Below are 25,513 nucleotides of genomic sequence, written 5' to 3' on the forward strand. Positions count from 1 at the left end.
AAGCACAAACAGCCATAACCTGCAACATAATGTAGTCATTTGAGTGTGTAAGGGCCCACATTAAAAGGTAAAAACTAAATAATGTAGGGAGGTCAAAATCAGTAAGGGCCTTATAAATAAATAAAACCCAGTGTTCATCATACCTTACAGAGAGAGAGGGCAAGCCAACCTTGGCATACAGCTCACAATTATTAGTTTTATAATTATCACTGGTAATAAATCTTAGTGCAGAGTGATAAACAGTGTCCGAGGGCTTCGGAGTTGCAGCTGGCGCATGCATGAATAAAATGTCACCATAATCCAATACTGATAGAAAAGTTGCCTCAATAAGCTCATAAGATCCCTCTACGGATCTCACGATTGAGCCTCAAGGTGAACCTTTTTCAATATGTACAAATTCAAAGTTCCAATAGCCACACACTGATCTTCTGTCCGGAAGGTCACTTTTTCTTGCTTCTTAACTTTTTAAAAGCAATCTCATCAAATCCGATAACATGAAGCCTTTTTGAAAGCAGTTCATGATCAACTGTATTAAATGCCTTTGACAGATCAATAAAAAGACCCGAACAGTGTTTCTTTCTGTCTATCTAAGTGATGGCAGTAACAGTGCTATGCTTTTCTCAAAAACCCAGCTGGTGTATGCTTAAAATAGAATGTGCTGGGAGAAATGATTTCAGCTGATTATTTACCAGGAATTCTAGTATTTCTTTATTCTGTATTCCTGTTTCTGGTAACATCATTTAGAGGAGCATATAATTGTATTTAAGTTGTCATTTTAGTAAAGGAGTTACATAAGCAGCCCTCCAGACCTTAGGAATTGTACCATTAATACTGAAAGGTTAACGATATATGTTGTGTATCTCATTATAATCAGAGAGGCAGCTTTACAAAGTATTGGTCACGATTATCCTCAACAATCAATTCCTTTGTGTCTACAGCTAGTGATTCACTGTCTCTGTCACCAAAAGAGAACAGCTGTAATGTACAACAAGGCATTGACATTACCTGGGTGTATAATATGTATACATTTCTTCAAAGAGGTTGCCAGCTGATGCAAAATGTTCACTAAAAGCTCCACAGATCCCTTTATTGTGTGATATTGAACATCCACCAGATGTGGGGACAGCAGGAAATACGAGTGAAGACTTGTGAATGAAAGAATTCACTGCCTTGCAGAATTTTTCTGGATTTGAATACTTTGGGAAGTGAACGCAAATAACAATTAGATAAAACCTTTTTTTCCAGATGTGCATTTTTGTTTCCAAGCAGCCCAAAAGCAAGCCAGTGACCCAGGTTCCCAGTACACCTGGCACAAGCCCAGGCTTTGTTTTTTCTCTGTAAGAGATTTCAGTTGAGAACCAGGACATGACCTATTCTGTCTTCTTTATTTTTAAAAGGTGCTTGCTTATTAAACACTAAATTAAAAGAGTAAAACTGGCCAAAAGCTAATTCAACATGAGATATTTTAACAGTATCATAAATATCCTTTCTCAAAAGATCATTTAAGAAGGCCAGCTCATCAAAATGTTTTATTCCATCTAATCACCACTGTGGACAAAGTTGATTTTATCCTGGTACTTCTTACACAAGCTATTGGACAATTCATTGGTATGACCAAGCTCAAATACTCCAGAGTCTGTCATTTTCTTTTTCTTTTCTATTTGTTAAAATTAAGTCTATCAGATGACTATAGGGGTCTTTTAATAATAATAATAATAATAATAATAAATCACATTTATATAGCGCTTTATGTGGTACTCAAAGTCGCTTTACAATTAGGTTAAAACATGAAGAGTACGGTGGGAGCTAGGTGGTGAAGGCTAGTGTAAAAAGGTCCGTTTTGAGTGCAGATTTGAAAGAGGAGAGGGTTGGGGAGATTTTGATGTGAGGGGGGAGTGAATTCCATAGGGTGGGGGCAGCAACAGAGAAGGCCCGATCACCCCAAGTCCGGCGCTTAGTCCGGGGGACTTTTAAGTTGGGACTCGTAAGGTCAGTAATTACCAGGCTGTTGCCACAGACTTCTTTCAAATAATCAGAGGCAGAACTCAACTAGTTTAAGTTAAAGTCATCTAATAACCATCTCTGAATTTTAGAAAGAGCTAAAAGATCAGTTGTCTTGTCAATAGCTAAGGAGGAAGAAGAAGGAGGTCTGTGCACACTAACCACCATAACAGAAGAATTGCAATACACACTTTTAGAACCAAAAATCTAAACATTTTTCTACTGTGACTGCATTAAGAACAGTTCAGGTAAAACAAGCAAATGGCAAATAGCCATACTTTTTGAGATTCTATCCCTTCTAAAAAGGCTCTAATAATCCAAGACTATCTCAGAATCCATTACAGTGAATCTGAACAACGTTTCAGATAATACCACAATGTCAGGATCCATTTGTGTTAACAAGATTTTAAGCTGATCCAAATTGTCATGTTGAGTAAGGCTCCTAATATTTTAATGAATTAAACCTAAACCTTTCCTATTATTAAAAACGAAGGATTATGGATACGGTTTAGACTAGACTCTAAAGACTCTGACTTTAAAGAAGCAGTAGGGTCAGACTTTAAAATGTGTGAGGCTGAGGAGAATTAGGCTCGGTATGACTGACCTGAGTGATAAAGATGGAAGTTCTAAAATCATGGCAGTTCAGTCATTTCGTGGAGGTATTCAGCACCATGTACAATATATAGTCCACTAAGACTTGTGCGTCTAGGATGCTGGGGTGAATTCCATCATTCCTAAAGAAAAACTACATTGTGTGAATTACAGGTCACCTGGAGCCAACTGTGCAATCTTAAAAGTGTTGCTGAAGCGCCCAGATCCTTTTTCTAAGGGGTGGGATTGGGCTAGAGAGTTAAAATCCTGTTTCACTATTTCCGACCTCTGGTCATTACACCCCACATGGAGAATTGTGCTGGGTATGATGATGGGTATGAGATGGGCAGTCTTTAGAAGACTATGAAGACAATGTAAATTGTCAGCAATTTTAGCTCCTTAAAGAAGTGGATCTTCGTCTAATTTTCCTGATGATTGAATCTCCTATGATCAATGTAACTGGTGGGCCATGGTGCAGCTGTGCAGACATTTTCAATGCAGAAGTAAAGCCATTGGCAGCTGTGTTGGAGATGAAGGGCACTGAAGAGGAACAGTCACTTGGCTCTATGTATCCTGCCGGGCGCAGCTTGGTGTCTGGGACATGACCAGCTGTGCAGCTGGTGGAACAGGAGGAGATAAGGACAGAGGATGGTTATCTTGTTCCTCCAAAATGGAGAATCTATTCCCCATTTAAACACAGTGAGTTTGGGTTAGGGGATTGAGGTAGAAGTCAGGCCGTCTGCCGCCTTGCTTCGCTCCAGGATCACTGCAATCATTAACTACTGAGGAAAGAATTTAGAAATAATACTGGAAAATAATGTCTTTCTTATTTATAGTAAAGCTGCACTTTTATCAACAATGTTTCATGCCCTCTACAATTACTTTCTCCTTACAATTTACTCCAACACCAATTATATGTCAAATAGATTGGCTTGTATTAAAATTGCAGTGGGAACCTGTCTTGCTATTGGCCTTTTCATTTTATTTCATTTCACTGTAATAGGTAACCTTCTTTCTGGAGTCAAATGAACTGATGTGGATGTGATAACTTGAATTTGAATTACAATTAGTTTGACACATAAGAGTTTTGCCTTGATAAGGTCATACTTGGGGACAGATTTGATAGTTAAATGATCTGAGCTGTAGAAACCTGCCCTCATATGCTGAATTTTTCAAATGTAAATGATAAGGCAATTATCTGTATTTTTCTTAATGTCAAAGAATCTCATGTGCAGAGCCAAAGCAACAGTGTTTTTTCTGTCACAACCAACTTTGTACTGGTGTTTACAGTGTAGCACAAAGTTGAGAGACAAGCTAGTGAAGCTGTAAACAGAGCAGTGTTCCCGCACATGCTTTGTTGCGTCTCTTAAGAACTTAAGAACTTCTCTGCTGAGAATGAAAAAGTTATCTACGTTATTATTCTTCAGAGCTGTTTCTAAACAATCTACAGTAACCATTGCATTCAGGGATATTGGAACATGTCACACAGCACAGAACAATAAGATAAATCAGACTTGGGTTCCACACACAGTACATGTAAGACCAATTCTTTGTTGGTTTGGTTCTGCACATGAGATTTGTTGACAATAACAAAAACAAAGATCACGAGCCTTATCCTTTACTGTAATATTTTGACTTTTTGAGAAATACACTTGTTTACTTATTTCTTAAGAGTAAGATATGAAGAGTTAGATATGAAGGTGATATAAATGTCTGGATGCTAAAATATGAAGCTGGAGCCAGTAAATGGTTCGTACAGTATAAAGCCTTGAGGAAACAGCAAGCCTGGCTCTGTCCAAAAGGTAACAAAAAAACCCCTACTGGCACCAGTGGCGGCTGGTCAATGCGGGGCGCTGGGGCCATCCAATAATCTAGAGAAAGTCTACTTAAACATATTAAATATAAATTAATTAGATAATAATAAATCATTATGAAATAAAAAGTATTTGCTTGTAAAATGCACCTGTTAGTCTCTCAGCACCTGTCAGCATTCATTATAAATCGATTCCAAATTGTATTTTATTAATTTCTATATGTACTTCCTGTATGCGGGGCGCCGGCCTAATGGGAGTCAATGCAAGCCCTCAAACTTTTGACAAGCACATGACCTGAGGCTGCTCTCTCATTGGCCTATGTCACGTTTCCCACGGGGCGCACTGAGCTGCGCCCCAGACACGCCCACTTTTATTGGCAGCGAATTGTTGTTGTTTCATGTTTTTAATCTACTGTGATTGGACAGTTCCGGCTGTCATTCACACCCTCCCGTCAGCTGTTGTCACCCAAACTCCTGCTGACGGTAGGTTCAGGAGATGACGTTAAAGTGGAGCCGCGGAAATTAAAGAAGATTATTTTGTAATTTCTCTACAAAAAAATAATTTCACAAGACGTTCACTAGAAGAGAGAAAGAGGATAAAACAGCAGCAGGTGATGGAGGAGCTGAGAGTTTCTCCTGCTGATGTTATGATAAACGGAGCTGGCTAGCTGGATGCAGTGTGAGTTATTCCTTTTATTGCTTTATCTGTTTGCTGTTTCAAAGTGTCAGCACCGAAAAGTTGTGGACAACGACAGGGGAACGACACCTAAAACATCTCTCTGAAAAAATGCAAACAGAAAGCTGCAGCCATCGAGACAATAGCATGGAGCTAAGTTGTTTTTAGCAGACTTAGCATTGCTGAGCTCTTTCTGCAGCTGTTTCACCACATCTGGCCACATGTAGACCTCTGCTATGCCAAGTCCAGAAGAGGAACATAGATTCAGTCAGTGGCTGCATCCAGCAGCTCCAACAGGACATATAAAAGATCAGGTAGTAGCTGCATTGCTGTTATTAATATTGTAAAGTGTTAAAAAAATACTTTATAAAAGACATAACTATGAAGTGTAAAAAACTTCATAAAATAAGAAATGATGGAAGTAATTTTGACTATTATAGTTGATTTGGGTACATTTCATTATTAAAATAAGTTAAATAAGTTATGCTTAATCACAGCAGTGTATAGTGCTTAATGCGCCATCTATTGTCATGTTTAGGTATTGCAACAACTAACAGATTACAGTAAAATCAGGACTGAAGACACAACTAAAATATAGGTGGTGTCTCTTTTTAAGCATATTACCTTATTGGTAACTCTGCTTTAACTGCTGGTATCTTTTGGTGACGTGAGTGAATTTTATCATGTCTAATTATAATTTTTTATTCCTCTCTCTGTGGGTCAGAGATACCATACTGGGACAAACCAAGGATCATTATAGTGTGTTGTGTTATTTTTAGATTGGTTTCCCTTTCTTATTTTTTATTTTTTTGCTGCGGTATGAAGTGGTGCTATGGCTTCAAACTGCGCCCCCCCCAAACATTTTTGTCACCAGCCGCCACTGACTGGCACCTTACTGGCTTACTACTCAGTACAAAAACAATCAGAAATGTAACAGGGATGGAAGGTTTACAGAGGGTTATGTGAAGCCATTAGTTGGCTGGGACAGAAAATTCCTGGAGTATGCTGTGGTTGCCTGGCAATCTCACTGTGCTGATAAGACTCTTCAAAGGCCCTGCAACCAAGTGATATTTAATAAATGGTAAATGGACTGTACTTATATAGCTCTTTTCTAGTCTTTTTGACCACTCAAAGTGCTTTTAGACCACATGTCACATTCATCCATTCATACACTGATGACAGGAGCTACCATGCAGGGAGGAAGCTAACCATTCACACCAATTGATCTTCCAATTGGTGGACGACCGGCTCTACCTCCTGAGCCACAGCCACACAGACTAACAACTTGTTTAAAAAATAATCTCCAGACTGGTCATTAACAAAAATGATGTTCATGGCAATGGTCTTTACCATGAGCCATTTCACAATCCAAGCTTCCACTGATTACTTGCATTTGTTGGGTTAAAGGAGTCACACAGACACCACATAATCAACTGTAGACTGTTGGGCCATCTTCTGTAGCTAGGTGGAGCCACGTGCAGCCACAGAAACATCAGTAGTGTGCGTGCCTACTGCAGGTAGTGGCTTACAGAGAATGGAGGCTCTGCAGGCTCATTAGCTGAGATTTTGGACAGGCTTTTTCCCTCCTGGCTCAGAGTCTGAGATGACCTTTTCTTCCTTCTCACACTATGCCTTTCTTCTCTCTCTCTTTCACATATCTTTTGTTCCCCATCCTCTAACCCATCTCTGACAGCCTGTCTATAGCTCCTCTCCTCTGCTTGCCGCTCTGTTTCCCTTGGAGTGCATCGGCACAGTCTGCAATTAGGACCCCAGAGCTGTGACAGGAGGAGGAAGGAGAGCAGAGATGATGCCAGCCAGAGGGCTGAAGTAAAATATTTCTACTGTGCAACAGATATACTGGAGATCAAGGAGCTGAAAACAGAGGGACGTGCAGGGTGCTAAGAACATATATGGTGTATGCTTGTTGTGTATTTCTGGATTTCAGCACGCCACTAAAATACAAGAATAAGCTCTGTTTTTACTCCAAACTCCTAAGTTCTGCATGAGTTCATTTGTTCAAGGTTTGTTTTGTTTCATAAAAAATGCATCAGCTTTGGGAACAGTCTAATCCCACATTTGGCAAAAAAACAACACTGCACTGCTGTAAGCTTAAAGCATAAATCAGCATTTTCAGGTTGGATCAGTCTGTTGATACTCTATTCATTTCTTATTACCATCAATTCCCATCACAAATAAGTCAACAGTGAAGTGATCAGCTTACACATACTGCAAGTGTATTAACACCTGATATATGTTAATCCTTATTTCTTATAGAGCTCAAGTGTTGTCCAAAAATATTAAAAATACATCAATAAACGACATGTTCTTTTATTTTGAATGAATCCCACACACACAGTCCTGCTTAGGATTGGGGTTTGATGACAATGTATTACATCCAGTGTATTGAATCTACTTAGGTTTATCTTTCAACTTTTGCAGGTCATCCAAATGAATAAAAATCTAAATGTTTTTGGATCAGAATGTTTTTTGTTGTTGTGAGAAGGCAGATACACTGCAGTTCTTACTAGAAGACTAATTAATATTCACAACCAGTAACACCTCAACACTTCTAAAACCAAATATTCACCCATGATCACAAACACTCGTCACAAATTCCTGTTTCTATAATCCCAATAAGGGTTAACGACCAAAAAAAATCTGCAAGATCTGAAGCAGTAAATTATGTTCATGTTATCCATGTGTGCAGGAGGGTCAGCAGGAAGTTAGCTGCTTCAGCTAGCAAAGAACTGAATACAGTTTTATGTTTTATGGGCCCAAAAAATTTGGAGAAGCCTGAAAAACATTTTCACATGTGTGTCAACAGACCAACATCTTGAAGCACTGCATCCAGTTATTAATATGTGACAGTTGTATTTGTCTATTCACATTGTTTGTGTTTATTATTGTAACAATAAACATACACACTTGAATCCAAATGAAACTTTTACCTGCTTAAAAAAAGGATATATTTTTATATGTATTTATTTTTTAGCCCCAAAACCAACAAAAGCCAATGAAAATGTATCATACAAGTCAAAAATAATAATGTATAATATAATAGTGCAGGTCACCAGGAGCCAATAATATAATAATGTAGTAAATACTAATGTTAGTTAAATAAACAGAATGAAGTATAAAGAGAACTGAATATAGTATTTTACTCTTTTTCTTATTCTTTTCTAGCATATTTTATTTTTCAACTCAGGATTTATTATTTATTCATCCCATGTTTAACCCACACAACATTTCTAACTGCATTTCTAACTTTCTTTATGCTTATATTACAATGAGATGGCTGTGTCCAAATGAGTTTAAGGCGAGGATGGTCCAGGACGTGAGTGTAACATCAATGGTGAAATCAAGAGTATAGATTAACAGTTAAACGCTGTCCTGAGATCTGCTTACAAGTACGCTATAATGGGTCATAAGCCATCTACTTCCTGTCAGTGCTTGCACATGTTAGGAAGGGGAATTTAAGTAACATAATACCCATAACAGATAGAAATGATTATGTGTAATACAGACTCCCTTCTGTATCAGATTGAGCTATCTTGTGTAATTCCTGTGCAGTTATTAGGTGAGGACAGTTATGATGGTTGTCATTGGAGTTCACTACACTACAGTGGAGCGGTTTACAGCTTCAGCACAATTTAGCAAATGCAGATCACCCTACAGTGCACAATGAGGTGGAGCAAAGACAATGAGCTCTCTCTATAACATTAATAGCTCACACACGTGTTCCACAGGCCAGGCCATTAAACCACCACTGTAATGACTCTGAAACATCAATCCCAGTCTCCTGTAAGCATATGCTTCCAATGAGAAATGGCAGCAGCCCACCCTTTGCTGTAAGATGTCCTCCCTCTTTTAAGTGTTAGGACAGCTTTGCTATTCATCTGGTTGAAGGAAGTTGCAGAGCTTCGTCTTCCAGCTTCATAAAGGGCTTGAGGAAGAAATGTGTGGCAGCAGGCTTAGATTAATGAGCCAGACGCTGGAGAAGGGAGCTGTGTGATGTTTGAGTGCGCTCAGATCCTATAGCGAGACAGACAGGCCAAGCCAGGCCAAGCCAACTCCATCTATCACTGAGTGTGGAGGAGTCGGGGGGGTGGTGGTTTACCCTCAGTTCACCTCCAGGAAGGACACACAGAGCAGGAAGGACTGCTTCACAACAGCAAACAGCTGTGTCCCACTCAGGGAGAAAGATCCAAAAAAAATCAAAGAGTAAAAAAGAAAGTGGACCACTGATGGAAATACAACTGCACAGAACACATGAAACACTTCCTACTATTACAATATCCAGTAGTGAGAGTCAGGTCAGGCCGAGGTGTGCCACAGACAAACTTACTTGATTTGTGCCTTCCTGCACACAAGTTTCATACTGTGATCTTAAATACCCAGTAACAGTGAGAAATCAACTGCATAAATGTCCAACCAAAATAGAAGAAATTGATCTCTTTAGCTAGCTAGATAGCTTTAGTTTTACTTGACCAGGTTTTGAGATATCAGTCTTAAGATTTCTGTCTACACTTGTTTGTTTGTTTTTGTCACTGCAACAAATAACAGTGTTATCCATTATCCTGAATCATCTACACAACACACTGAACGGTTATCAGGAATTATTTTGGTACACTGAGGCAGTGTGTGTACTGTCCACAACCACTGGTGTGTAATGGTAATGGTAAATGGACTGTACTTATTTAACACTTTTCTAGTTTTACGACCACTCAAAGCACTTTTACACTACATGTCACATTCATCCATTCATACATATTCATACACTGATGACAGGATCTACCACACAGAGTCTCAACCTGCTCATCAGGAGGACACTAACCATTCACACACATTCATACACTGTTGGTGCAGCTATCAGGAACAATTTGGTTTTAAGTATCATGTCCAAGGAAACATTGATGTGTGGACTGGAAGAGCCGGAAATCAAGCTGCCGATTGGTGGACGACCGCTCTACCTCTCGAGTCACAGCTGCCCCGGTACAATATGTGTATATGTAGTACTTCGCTGCTGTGTGTGAGTATGTAACTATACTATGATGTAAGTTATATTCAATTAACGTTATCTTTACAAAAACAGTTGTTAGAAAAGTGGGTAGATGTGGGAGTTGGGGGGGGGGTCATCTTATAATCAGGCTCACTTATATTCAGGCCAATGCGGTACTAGCACTATGTTGTACCACATTAAAAGAAAGCACCCAGCTGCCATGTCTGATGATGGCTCGCAGTCACAGCCAAAAATCTAACCGCTGCTAGTCTGTGTGTTGCACACAGGTCCGACGCCGTCACCCAGTTGGTGTGCCCAATGATTGAGACGGATTTGCTGCCAATGTGTGTGGTGGAGGGCGAGGGACTGAAAGAACTAGTTTGATTCCTCAAGCCCAAGTATGCCATGAAGAGCTACTGTGACTAAATAAACTGAAAACACTTTGAGGAGAAGGAGGAGCTAAAAGTTTACTTTAGTTTGGTCATTAAAGTGAAATAAAGTCAATAATCATATGTCCTTGTTCCTTGTCCTTCATAACAATAAAAGCAGTTTCTGACCGTGAAGAAGCAGGCTGAAGCATTTACTTATAACACGGACCCTTTTTACATTCAATAGATCCCAATGTACACTACATACACTAACCAGGGCAAACAAGCTGGCTCTGACCACTGACAGCTCTCACAAAAAAAGCTATATCCAATTTTTTCTTAAAAAGTAAGCAGTTAATTACCTGTTAATGGGTGCAAAAGCAAAATTAACCAAAAGTTACATCCCTACAATTGATTTTATTAAATTTTATTTTGATTGAAATAAAATTTCATGAGAAGCTGTTGAATTTAGGTATTGAAGAATTTATACAAAGATTCATACTGATAAAAACTACAAGACAGCGGTGCATCAAGACAGTGCTGGTGTCACACACACACACACACACACACACACACACACACACACACACACACACACACACACACACACACACACACACACACACACACACACACACACACACACACACACACACACACACACACACACACACACACACACACACACACACACACACACACACACCTTACTGACGACAGTTTGATTGGAATTTCTTTGGAAGAAGTTGTCCTCCAATGTACTAGAGAAAAAACAAACCAGCCACAGTTATCTGTGGTTATCTTACCACTTGAGATTAATGAGGAAATATATTTTGTTGTATTTTGGATGGACTGAATTAATGTTGTGTGTGTATGACAGTTAAAGCAGTGACTGGTGTTAGTGTCAGAAAGGTCTTTAGCACACAGAATCAGTCATGGTACTGTTTGACATATCCTAAGAAGTTCTGTGTAACTGCAGCAGTAACTGTGGGCCAACTTCTCTGCTTCCTCAAGTCCAGAAATATCAGGCACCTCCAAAACAGGGCTGCAGCACCATCTACTGACTACACTGTCTACACACACACACACACACACACACACACACACACACACACACACACACACACACACACACACACACACACACACACACACACACACACACACACACACACACACAAACACACACACACACACACACACACACACACACACACACACACACACACACACACACACACACGCACACACACACACGCGCACACACACACGCGCACACACACACGTACCTCTGTCTGTTCTGAGGCAAAGCTTTGCTGTCCACAGCAAACATCTTGGACACAAAGACGATGACTGGAGCATTTTCCTCGCTGGAGCACTGGAGGAACGCTGGAAAACAACCAAGAAGGACGAAAAAAGGATTCAAACACTTGTGGAGTCGCTGCTGAAGAGCCTGACCAAAGTCTTTGTTGAAAACGAGGTCACGTCCAAACACTGTCAGCTGCTCCCAAAATGCAATGAAATACTTTCACCAAACATGGTGCTTATATTTCAGATGACACACTACACCACACACACACATGCACACACACACGCACACAAACACGCACACACACACACCTTCTGATTTATTGAAAGTGGACAGTACACAATCATTTTTCATTTTTCACACTGGGGATTAAGTGCAATGTGAATCACTCTGACAGTCAGTGGGTTCATGCCCTGAACCTCCAGAACAGACTAGACCTGTACTCTATCATGATCAGCCACTCAGCATACAACTATAAAACACCACACTATTGAATATCAGAAATATATTTAGAATATTTTAAAAAGTTAAAAAATGTGAGGAACTTCTCTGACATGAAGTCCAAGTGAAGATGTGTCTTTTTTTTATTTATTGGTTTAAAATCGGTTGGTTTATGACTACAGGCTTATCAAAAAATGCAGAGGGGAGCAGGGTTGCAGAGGTTAAACATATATGTCTACAGATGAAAGTAGAGAAGTCTCACTTATGTCTCACATCTGTCCAGGATATCCTGTAGAAGCAGTTCTATGTTGAACATACAGTCGTCACATTTACATTCATCTTAATTTATTAAAATAAAGGTCTTTCAATGACGTTTAGTCTGGTTTTATCAGACAGTGTGATGTATTTTCTACTGCTGTGTTGTTATCAGCTGCTCCAACTCAACATTGAAAAAAATCGACTTTATTTTACAATCCTTAAAGCCTCATGTTTCTGACCGACAACAGATCACTATAAGACTGAGCTATATTCCCACACAGGGCCACCACACCATATATATAATCTTGGTAGCTTGGTACAACGTTTTCAATTTAATGAAAAGATGGATTTCTTCAAATTACAATGACAGAAATCATGAAGTTTGATTCATTAAATCATAAGCTAGTCTTTCTATTGAGTTTACTGACTAAATAATCCCACACAGTACTTTCATGCTATATTCATGTTATCTTTTTTTAAATTAATTTCAGACTAGTGTTTACGAGCTGAATAACTTCCACATTTACACACACACACTGCCTTCATGTGTCAGACTCAGAGAGGACGACTGCTGACTGTGATTAACTCAAACATGTGTGATTTTCCTTTCAGTGTAAATGTCACCACATTAATTGCAGTGATGCTTGACAAAGTAAGACATAAATCAGCCACCGGGTTGGTCTATATTCATACTTTGCACATATTTGAGCAGTTGATTTTTGTCACATGTTTTTAGCCTTTAGAGACAGTTTTGAATAAAATGTCTCGACAGCTATTGGGTAGCTTGCCATGGAATTTGGTCCAGACATTAATGTCCTCCTCAGGATGACTTGTAATAACTTTTTCAACTAGTTCTATCATCAGGTCCAAATTGTAATGTGTCCAATATTTGGTTCCCACTAGGGCTACACTCATCTGTCTCAGCTGTACTTTGTGTTTAGTGCTAATTAGCAAATGTTTGTGTTTAAATGATATAATGATACACTTTAATGGGTTTGCAGTTATTTTGGCTTTCTTAAATAATTGACAGTATGGACAGACAGGAAGTCTGTATTTCAAATATGTGCAAAACACAGAGAAAGGAAAGCCTGCAAACCACACCTAACCTCCACCAACCACACACACACACAGCTGATCAGTAACAGTAAATGAGGTTTTGGAAATGAGTTGGAAGGCAACATACAGTACTGTAAACGTCTTCATAAAAGCTGAACACAGTTAGAGAGGCTGCGCTGTGTGAGCCGTGTGTGTGTGTGTGTGTGAAACTGTGTCCAACAGAAACACATCAAGCATTCTCTTGCTTGTGTGCAGACCTGGAACTCTGGTGCTGTGTAATCACTGATGTTTGAGTCGGGCAGATCAGAGCTGGTTGCCGGGTGAGATTTGATCATCTTGTAATCTGACTATTTGGGACTACATGAAGGAAATGGAGGGACAGCATGATGCGAAGGCGGTGAGAGTTTGAAGAACAAACTTCCCTTCTGCAGAGAGGGGGAGTTTCTATTTCTGTGCTGTCTGTATCTGCAAAAATCGGATCGCTTTTACTAGACTGCCACAGATTTTACAGTGAAGTCATCAAATTGTCAGTTTTCATATTGAAAGTGATTCACTGAATCAGCCTGTACCATTAAAACTTCAGTTTGAAGCAACACTCTGATACTTATTATTCTGTATGTCAGCATGGTATTAATATGATACGTATCAAGTTGTGATGTCACATTTCTTTTTGTTTCTTTGTTCACATGATGGTGAATTTGCTCCACATAGTTACATGCTGTGTTTGCTTTACCTGATTACAAGATTAAATCAGAGGTAACATGCCCAGGCATTATTCTTGCTTCAGAGTTGAATTATAATTCTCACTTTAAAAAGGTGCAAAAAACAGCTTTACTGTATATCACTTGAGAAATGCTGCACACAAATGCTGAAAAACGTATTCATGCTTTTATTTCTATTAGATTAGACAACTGCAGTGCTGTTTCTACCAGACTATCAAAGCAGTCACTTTTAACCAAACCCGTTTTTATTTTAACGGGTGCAGCTTCTCCAGCTATTACGGTAAAAGTGCAGTGGCCCTACAATGCTACTTCAAGCTGCTGAAAAATAACACAGACATTATGATGTTCCAGACCTTCACTTGAGGACATTTTCACACTTTAAATGAATCCCCCTGCTCTATATGGCCTACACCTCAGACTCACTGTTGTTTTACAATCTTTTACAAACTCTCAGATCATCTACTGCTGAGTTTTTATGCACACAAGAGAATATGGAGTGCATCATTATTTGATTAAGCTTAAAGCTATAAGAGAAGTGGGATCTGTTAACATTCTAACAGCTGAGAACATATTTACTTAATCTGGTTTTTAATTAGTGTCATTTTAACATTTTAATGTCTAATTTTTAGAATTTATCTCATTTTCCTTTTTATTTATTTGCTGTTGTTTTATTGTTTTTTATTTTTATTTTTCTCTGTGAAGCACTTTGAGCTACATCCCTTGTATGAAAGGAGCTCTATAAATTAGTATATCATTATTATTATTATTATTACCATTATTATTAGTGGTGTAGTATACAAGTATATAGCTGTAAAAAGATTGACTTGGACTAAAGTGATTATGAACAAAGATCTCCAAATATGTAAGTTTTTTTTATTTTATCTTGAAGTGGATTTACTGATACTTTTAATAGATCAATGGGCAAGTTCTGGTAATTTACAGCTTCTGTATGATGTTTGTGTGCTCTGCTTTGATAAAGTTAGGATTTTGATGAATCCCTCGGGCATAAAAGGGTTACAGGGTTACTACATCAGTTTGTATTACACTGCATGTAGTTACTGAACTCACATGACACAGATGAACAGAACCAGTGCATCGATTGCTTATATTTTCTCAAGAACCATAATTATATGTATCACCTGACAAACATATTAATTAAAATGATAAGGATTTGATAAATTCAACGATTTTAATGTAGACACAAACTTCACCATAGAAACAGTATATGACTTGCCATTGGTGGATTATGCTGTCAATCAAACGTGTCTACCCACAACAAAGCCTAACTTTTAATATTATCAAACAAAGAGAGATGTATTTATAATTTAAGTTTATCAATATCAATCGTGCCACGTCTCCAAACTGCACCAAATTCCATATGACACTCCCTTTTTTCCCAAAATGTGCACCCGCCAAGTGTGGAGCCAATCAGATGAAGAGATTTGTTCGGTTCAAGAGATACATGTGAGACAGACAGACAGACAGACAGACAGGGATTTCATGCTTTATACAGAGAGATGGTCCATATCAAAACAGCTGAGTTCAATATATTCTGAAAACAACTCTGATGATGTATTTCTTTCTTACTTGACAAAGCTCCTGTAAAACCACAGCTGAGTAATAACCTTCATAAATAATAAATTGGCTTTAAAGTGTAAAATCATTGTCCTTTTTAATTCAATACTACAGATCCAGTGTGTGTGTGTGTGTGTGTGTGTGTGTGTGTGTGTGTGTGTGTGTGTGTGTGTGTGTGTGTGTGTGTGTGTGTGTGTGTGTGTGTGTGTGTGTGTGTGTGTGTGTGTGTGTGTGTGTGTGTGTACCTTTTTTCAGTTCCTGCGTCTGTTTGGGCAGGGAGTCAAATCGTCGCGCTCCAACACTCATCAGTTTCTCCACCCTCTCTGCTGCCATGTCCAACGGGCTGGGAAGCTTCTCACACACCATTGCTGCAGTCAGTATTAAAGAAAACTACAAACCACACACCCACACACCCACCAACCACACACACACCCAACAAATTTGCTCCATTGATGCAGCCAAAAGACATAAGAAGTGACTTTGAGTTGATAACAGATAAAAATCACAGGATGGAGGATACACAGGACGGCCTGGGACACAGGTAACCACTGGCTGCAGATGGCAGACAGGAGGACTTTGGGGTCCGAGTGACGGGAGTCCCTGGCCATCACCTTTACCCCCAGAGATGACACCATCTTGTCCACCTTCTCCTTGTCTCTGCTCACAAAAAGAAGACAGACAACTTTATAGAAAAAGCACAGGAGTTACACAAAAGATCCACGCTAGAGCCGAGAGAGGAGACATAAAATAAGCCAATGAGAAGCACCAGATGTGTTTAAAGGTAGTATTCACCCACCTCCTGGTGACAACAGCATCATATAAACTCCAAATGTTATCCAGCACGAGCTGCACAAACAGTGGCTTCTTTCCTTTGGCCTGCAGCAAAGAGGGAGACAGAGAGAACACATGATTGATTGATTGATTGATTGATTGAATGATTGATTAATTGATTGATTGAATAATTGACTGATTGATGAGGATGACTGTAAGAGATGATAAAAGAAACAGAGCCTCCAATGAAGCACTTCATACTGAACCTATAAAGACTGTAGAGTCATCTTATAGTCTCTTTAGGGGTGTGTGTGTCTTTTATTGCCTTTAGACATTTTGCCGATGATGCCACAACTAATTACAAGTGTAATGCATCAGATATACACGCTTACTTTCCTAGTAGTGTTTGCAGAGAGCAATATTTGGGAAGCTGCATGAAGCTTTTGCTGAATTTTCAGGTATTTAATTAGCTTGATTAGATATTTTCATTTGGTTAGTTTATCTATAAATGTGTGAAGGAGCTTGAGCAGAGTGATTAGAAAGATGGTAGGAGGCAGACTCTGACTGTTGTTGAATGAGTTTTTATAATAATAGAATATTAAGGCACTTCACGATTCCAGTTTACAGTGCTTAGATTTGATGATAAAAACAATGATTGATGTATGAACATTTTTAATTGCTATACATGAAAGTTAACTGCATTTGAATGAATTCATTTGAAAGTATCTTACATGAGAATAACAGACTGAAGGTGGACTGCTCTTCTGTGTTATTTACATCATTAGCTCTGTTCAACATGCTGGGCAGGGTTGGGTTGTTGAGGTGAGCTCTGACTTATTTTCTTCAGCTCACAGTTGGTTTAAGTAGTTTAAAGCTTCAGTGTGTGTTGGTCAGCTGCTCTTGTTTGTTACTACTGGAGTTTGCTGCTGTGCTCTGCTAACGTTAACCTCTGAGTGATGGCGTACAAAGTTCACATTTATCTCACAAATTAAACAATGCTTGCAACCGCTTACTTTTGTGAAGATGAACTCCAGTGTGTATGTGCTGTAGACTGTCCATCACAGTTAAGTTCTGCCTTTTTCCTTACATCAACATCACGCTATTTACTAACGTTTACAGAATCATTTTATGACTTTTGTGACTCAATGGAGAATCTGTATCATGATTCATCTAAGAATCAAACCAGGAATAAAGTGGTTCTCCCTGCAATTAAGGTAAATAAAGGCTCCACCCACTGAGAATTGTTGGTAGTTTTTAAATCATTGATCACCAACAATACAAAAAGCCAATATGATAGAAACACCTGATTACAGAAGAGTTGAGAAAGGGTTGCCAGGGAAACAAATCCTGAAAGTATAACAGCTGAGCTTTTTTCACTTTATGTTAGTAAGACACACACACACACACACACACACACACACACACACACACACACGCACACACACACACACACACACACACACACACACACACACACGGTCAACCTGCACAATGTATTACTATCCTGTGAGTGTGCTGCTCTGTAAAAAGCCTCTCCATTTTACTCATGACCCTGAATGCCAGTGAATGGGTGACTGTGCTTGAATAAGAGGTCAACCTCTGCATGGCTCTGCTCAGCAGGAAATACACTAAAACATTCATCATTTAATAGAGGAGAAATGAACAACAGCTAAAGGTTTGCTGGTACAAGTGTACACATCCAACCTGATAAACACACACTTTACAGGGAGCACATAGAACGTCAACCAGAGGACGCTTTAAGTCCAAGGGCCTGAGAATAATCAGATGTGACAGCAGGCATGACTGAATGTCTGTCACTGCTTATTATATGTCATGGGTTATTCAATTAGGATCAGTGGAAATGATGAAAAATTGTTAAGCTTGCACTTTGGAGCACTTAATTCAAATGATCTGCCCATTAGCAACCTTCCTATTGTTAACATTAGCATCAGCATTGACACAGAGTTGGCTTCTGCTATGTGGCCTGAGCCCAGCAGGTCTGAACAAAGGACCAAGACCAGGACCAGGTTTAAGATCCCCTCGGCAAGTCTGACCACCTGGCCTTCCGGCTCAAGCCCACCTACATCAAGAGGCTCAAGGCACAGCCAGTCACAGTCAGAACTGTTAACACCTGGACTGACAGTGCACAGGCTAGCTTGCAGGGCTGTTTAGAGGCTACAGACTAGAACATCTTTAAGGTGGCTACAGATGAACCATGAATACACAGAGGCTGTGAGTGACTACATCAGCTGGTGCACATCTACATGTGCCCCTCCCAGAACTGTGCGTGTGTTTCCACACCAGAAACCCTGGTTCAATGGAAACATAAAACAGAAGATCAGGAAAAGGCAGGAAGCTTTTAAGTCAGGAGATCAGAGGGAGTATAAGAAAGCCCGGTACGAGCTACAGAAGTCCATCAGAGCTGCAAAGAGGGCCTATTCCCAAAAACTTGAAAGCTTTTACCTGAGTAACAACACACGCAGTATGTGGCAGGGAATCCAAGCAGTCACAAACTACAAGAAAACAGTGCCAACCACAGACCCCCAGGATGTCACCCTCCCAGACAGCCTCAACACCTTCTACTCCAGGTTTGATAAACTGAACACAGACACCCCCTCAAAAGCCCCCTGCAACCCCACGGACACTGTCTTTCAGGTCCTGAAAGCTCTGAGGCAGGTGAACCTCCACAAGGCTGCTGGACCAGACGGCGTCCCTCCTAGAGTTCTGAAGGCCTGCGCAGAACAACTCACTGGTGTGTATGTAGACATCTTCAATCTGTCTTTAAACCAAGCAGTAGTCCCCCGTATTTTTTAATTTTCCACCATTGTACCAGTCCCAAAAAAACCAAACCCATCCACGCTGAATGACTTCAGGCCAGTGGCACTCACGCCAGTCGTCATGAAGTGTCTAGAAAAACTGGTTCTCACACACATCAATCACACGGTTCCGAGCACGACCGACCCCCTCCAGTTCGCCTACCGTCCCAACCGCTCAGTGGACGACGCAGTGGCCTTTGCTCTACATCACATCCTGCAACACCTGGACAGCAGAGGAACATACGTCAGAACGCTGTTCCTGGATTACAGTTCTGCTTTTAATACCATCCGCCCGGGCAGGCTGACTGAGAAGCAGACAGACCTCGGCGTCCCGACTCCCACCTGTAACTGGATCTTGGATTTCCTGACTGAAAGACCACAGGTGGTGAGGATGGGAGGGAGGGTGTCTGCCGAGCTCACCGTCAGCACAGGATCACCACAAGGCTAACCTCAGTCCTAAACTCTTCACCCTGTACACACACGACTGTGTCTCCACCCAGGACAACACCATCATCATTAAGTATGCGGATGATACCACCATCCTGGGCCTCATCGGGGGGGGGGACGAGTCGGGCTACAGGAGTCTGGTGAATGACATTCTTGTCTATGGTGAGGCGAATGACCTATGCCTCAACACAGAGAAGACAAAAGAAATAATAATGGACTTTAGAAAAAAAACCACCCCCCCTGCAGCCCCTCATCATCAAGGGGACTGAGGTGGAGAGGGCTGACAGTTACAGATTCCTGGGACTACAGGTAACATCTGATCTGAGCTGGACTTTGAACACTGCTGCCACAGTGAAAAAAGCCCAGCAGAGACTGTACTTCCTCAGGCTGCTCAGAAAAGCTGGTCTGCACTGTTGCCCTCTCACCCAGGTCTACAAAGGACTGATAGAGAGCATCCTCACCACAGGCATCACTGTCTGGTATGGGAATACCACACAGACAGAGAGGAAGGCTCTACAGAGAGTCATAAAGACTGCAGAGAGGATCACCAGAACCGAACTCCCCTCCATGGACACAATCTATACACAGCGCTGTCAAAAAAGAGCAGAGAGAATCACCAGAGACACACTACATCCAGCTCACTCCCTGCTCAAACACAAACAATGCACATACAACCTCAGACACAGACGAGCGGACAGCATCATCACAAACACAACACGTTTCTTTAACAGCTTCTTCCCTGCCACAGTGAGACTCTTGGCCAAAACAAAATGACCTACCTCACATTATATCCTATCATATTTATTTTATTATACTTATATTGTCTTCTGGGCCTGTGCAATATACCTATGCTTACAACAATGCTTTAACTTTCCCTTTACACAGGGTTTTTATGCACTTTTTTCTGAACAAACCGCACAAAAATTCCTATGTGTGCAAGCACAAATGGCTAAATAAAGTTCTTGAATCTTGAATCATTTAAAATCAAGTTCAGACTGCTTTGTTACATCAAGCTTGTGGCTTCATGCAATGTCCAGCTGTTGTTTTAAATTGATTCATGTCTTCATTTTATATTTGTTTCATCTACCTAAGCTTGACCATTGTTTTTATTGTGTTTTGTGTTTGGTATGCTGGTCATTTTATTTTGTTTAAATGTGAAGAAACTTGTAACCTCAGTTTGGAAAGGTGCTATCAAAATAAAGATTATTAATATTATTACACCTGTCACAATAACTACTTTTATTGGACGATATATTGTCTCAGAAATAATCTGGATAAACCATATTATTGTCATTTGAAGATCATTTTATACCACTGATATAATGATAATATAATAGTATAATAATGTAAGGGGGGTGGGGGGTGGGATTGTAGAGTGGGTGATACACTTGTGTAAAAACACAGACTGTCATTATGGTTGGGGACAGAGTTATCTACCTTTAATTCTTCTACAGTCTCCACTCAGGACGTACACAGTGAGGAATGGAGGACACTACTTGTTTAGTCAATGTGACATGAATAGTCTCTTAGCTGCTAATGTGAAGTGTAACAAAATATTGAGGTAAAAAAAGATCAAGCTCATTTCCATGTATCATATGATAAGTCCATATATAGACAGACCTAATATTTTTATAATACATTAATGACAATAATGCATGATATTGCAAGAGACAAAGATATCCTGACTTACAGTCTCTAGTATGGGTCATAATTCAAAATCAGTAGGTCCTACATTTCCCATAATGCAACCACTGTCATTTTCATTTTTGTTAGACCTTCCCTGCCTAATACACATCCACATGGTTCAAACTCCACTCAGGTTGTATCACAGGCTGTCTCTTTCTCCAACCTGTAGCTGACATAACCAATACTCTATGACCAGTAAACTGATTTGATGTGAAAAAACAGAGTTTATTATAAGCTACTTGTGTTTTGTACTACTGGACTACTAATTCTTACTCGGTTGGCCTACACATACATATCTGACCATGCACAGATTATTCTTATGTCTACAGCAGGCATGTCCATTTGTCTCTGCAGAAGGAATCACTCAAATCTACCATTAGTCTGAGTTCATGTCTCACATCAGGCATTAGCTCTTTTCCTGTGCAGACTAGGTGTTGGATGGTAATAGATGGTATCTGTAGTAAGTGGGCAGCAGTATCTTAGTGTGCAGGCAGGACTGGAGAGGGTGAAGCAGATCCATTAGCATCTGACAGAAGCATACTCTACATTCACAGCACACAGACAGACAGACAGATGTATAAATACAGCTCAGCATTTCCATTTGCACAGGAGATACTTTAACACCATGGTGAATATCCTGTCTAGTCATTATTTTAAGTGATATATAAATACTTGTCATGTACACAAACCATATGTGGAGTGGCCTGCAGTGTGGCATACTCATTATGAATTATGGGTTATGGTTTGAAAACTAAGAATTAAAAATGAAAAAAAGAATCAAACATAAAAAGTATGAAATGACCCAATGACCTGCACACATGTACTGTGCCAACATATTCTATTAGTCATCAATTTACTTTAATCTATGTCATTCTTAAAAAGCGCTAACTAAAGTGAGTGTGTCAATTACACAGCAATATATATCTGATATATCTACTATGCTACTGCTTTTCTGATCTGGTTCATATCAGACCAAATGAGCAGCAGTGTGTTTAATTGCTTATAAATGAAACTTGTCATGATTGAAGAGGAAGGTTGTATTATTTGGTGTGTTTTGTGCATAGACTAATTTAAGGTGCTTTCAGACAGTGAGCAGAAAAAACACTCAGTCAGTGGAATAGATAATATTACTCAACTATACACTGGACCTCATGCTGCAACATTCTGTATCATTTACAATAAAAGAAAAGTTAACTCCGGATGTGCCAAATCTGCTCTGACCCAGCTGTGCTGAATGATGAATCCCACTTGATCTTACATAGGAGACGTGTGGCTGATTATTTGTTATTAGCATAGGCAATGCTCCCTAAACACTATAAATAAGGTTTGTCATGGTTTGCCTATTCTTGATTTTTCCTATATTGAAAAGGTTTCTACTCATCAATTTGTTCTCTTTTACAAAGCAATTATTTTATGATTTATGTATTTGCTGCATTGTGAAGCACTTTGTAATTTGGATTTTGAAAAGTGCTTTTCAAATAGTCTTTTTCTGATATTAAGACTCAATTCCACCTGCCCCACAACCAGTTTTGGAAGTACTTACAACTCAGACACCTGTTGCTTCATACATTTGGGTCTCTTTTAACACCTCCCCCAGTGCAAGCTTCCTCACACAAATAATGAACATTTTTGGTAGAGGTCATGAAGCTTCAGTGTATTACTCAATGATTTTAAAATGCTCAGACAAGGCTGCATATTGCCCTAGAATGATTTGGGAAGGAGATCTCGAGGTTGCATTCACAGACAGGGAATGGGGTAAGATCTTACAGAACATGAAAAAGATGTCCAGAGAACTCAGAACTAGGCTTGTCCAATTCAAGATCCTGAACAGAGTCTATTGGACCCCCTCTAAACTATATAGAGTCAAGTTAACACCTTGATGACCTCCCATCCCACGTTGCAGAGTGGGTCCAGGTAGCATTGATGCTGGGGCGCAAACTTATTATTTCAGAATGGAAGGCATCATCACCCCCCCATGTCAACCTCTGGCACACCCACTTAGCCAGAGTAGCTGCACTGGAGAGACTATCATACAGACTAATAAACAAAACGGACAGCTTTAATTTGAAATGGGAGCGATACTTCCGTCCAACATGAAAGAGCCTTATTAGGAGATATGGCAACCAATCTGGACACAACACCTAACATCGCTGAGCATGTAACACGTTATGATTTGTTATTATTTTTTGTCTTTATCCCCATCTTTTTCCCTCTTTGTGTTTTTGTTGTGCCGTCCTATTTTATTTTATTGTTAGATTGTCTTGTCTGTTTCTCTTTGCCATTGTATAATATAGATATTTGTTTATTTTCTGTATACAAGTCTCAACATTGTTACTCAACCAACATATGCTACATGTATACTTGTTATGTGTGATATTCAAAATCTCAATAAAATATTAGTCATAAAAAAAGTGCTTTTCAAATAAAGTTTATTATTATTACTACTATAGAAGGACAGATTCTGCCAGATGTTGTGCTGTGTGCAAATACTCATACATACATGTACTGGAATCAAAGAGATGCCACCAAAAAGCAGCAAGAAGATCACTTTAGCAGTGATCAAACTGATGTACTGTTAAATAAATGTATTGGTCCTAATTTGGATTGATCAACCAATAGTATTTATTTAGCCCACAAATATAATCTAACTTTGATTATATGATATTCATGTGTTTTTTTATGTTGCTCAAATTTAAAACTGATGTTTCTTTGCATTGGACAAATCATTTGTGAACTGTGAAACATATACATGTATATGTTTTCCTTAACTTGGTAAAAGTACTCTAAAACAATCTTCTCTTACCTAAGAAGAGCAAAAATAAGAAAACTTTGGTGAATCCCAGAAATAAATAGGTACTACCAAAATGATATCAAATCATAGGTATGAACACGAATAAGAGGGAATTTGTTTGTCTATGGCTTCTTACATCATGCTTAGAGATGACTGTTTGATATGAGTTATGAGTTGTTGTTTTTTTGGTAGTTAAATATGACGTCATACAGAGGACAGAGGACAGGTTAAACACACATGTTAAGAAAGATGTATGATGACTTATAGTGACATTACCTGAGCACCCTTCATGATCCTCTTTGCCTTTGCATTGAGGTAGAAATCCCCCCACAGGGTTTTGAGTAGCACCTCTGCTTTGATACCCATCTTCTGGCTGTAGATGTGGGCAAACTGCTGGATGCTGCAAAACACAAATACATACAGTATAAATAATATAAACAAGACTAAAAACAAAAAGCATTGATTTTTGTTGCTAACGATGCTCATTATCAGTTTGGAGTAAAGTGATATATATTAGTAAAGGGATCAGGGTTAAACATTCTGTAGTCTGGATCTCAGCTCCCTCCTCCTTTTTCCTGCAGATGGTAAATTTGAGTCTTGGGTTCAGAGGCAGAGAAGACTCGGCTGTCTCCACTGGGACTTAATTGGTTTTATTTATAGTAGAGAGTGATCACAAGGACACAGCTACCCTCAAAACTAGGTCTTCATGTCCTCATCATTGGCTGTCATATACGAGACTACCAGAGCAGCATGGAGTCTGGATGTCACAGAGTTTGAAGGCAGAGTAGTGACTGATAATGTTGTCAGTTTCAGGTGAAGACAGGTGAGGAGGAAGAACATTACTCTGAAATGTCTTAAAAGGAGGACAGAATGGGTTTTTTAAGGTAACAAGCGGGTTGGGCGTTTGTTCCGGTCTCTGGTCTCGTGTTGAGGGGCATATAGGGTTGCATGTGTTACGTCAGGCTCACAGCACCATCTAGTGGGCATTTAAAGATTTGCTTGGGTAGTCAATAACAGTACAGTGAGGGAGTTCAAACAAGGATAGTGATTCAGTTGTGCTGCAGTTCCAGAGACACATTAACCAGTTATGTTTCCCCTAAGCCCCCCTATATCACTGCTGAACACTGTTGTGTTTGCTTTTTATTAAATCACAGTTTTACAAAGAATATCTCACACTGTAACTTTTTATTCTC

General features: G+C 39.6%; 1 protein-coding gene across 1 annotated transcript in view; it reads right to left on the minus strand.

The window, feature by feature from the left end:
- efl1 (elongation factor like GTPase 1) overlaps positions 1-25,513 on the minus strand; it is a 119,746-nt gene that overhangs the window by 86,898 nt on the left and 7,335 nt on the right. The window contains exons 7-11 of the mRNA XM_062439672.1: positions 24,597-24,720; positions 16,606-16,685; positions 16,330-16,466; positions 16,055-16,177; positions 11,738-11,837 (exon numbers count right to left, since the gene is read on the minus strand). Coding sequence (XP_062295656.1) covers positions 11,738-11,837; positions 16,055-16,177; positions 16,330-16,466; positions 16,606-16,685; positions 24,597-24,720 — 564 coding nt within the window. The remainder of the gene's footprint in view (positions 1-11,737; positions 11,838-16,054; positions 16,178-16,329; positions 16,467-16,605; positions 16,686-24,596; positions 24,721-25,513) is intronic.

The sequence above is a fragment of the Scomber scombrus genome, chromosome 1 (assembly GCF_963691925.1).
Source record: "Scomber scombrus chromosome 1, fScoSco1.1, whole genome shotgun sequence".
Lineage (NCBI taxonomy): Eukaryota > Metazoa > Chordata > Actinopteri > Scombriformes > Scombridae > Scomber > Scomber scombrus.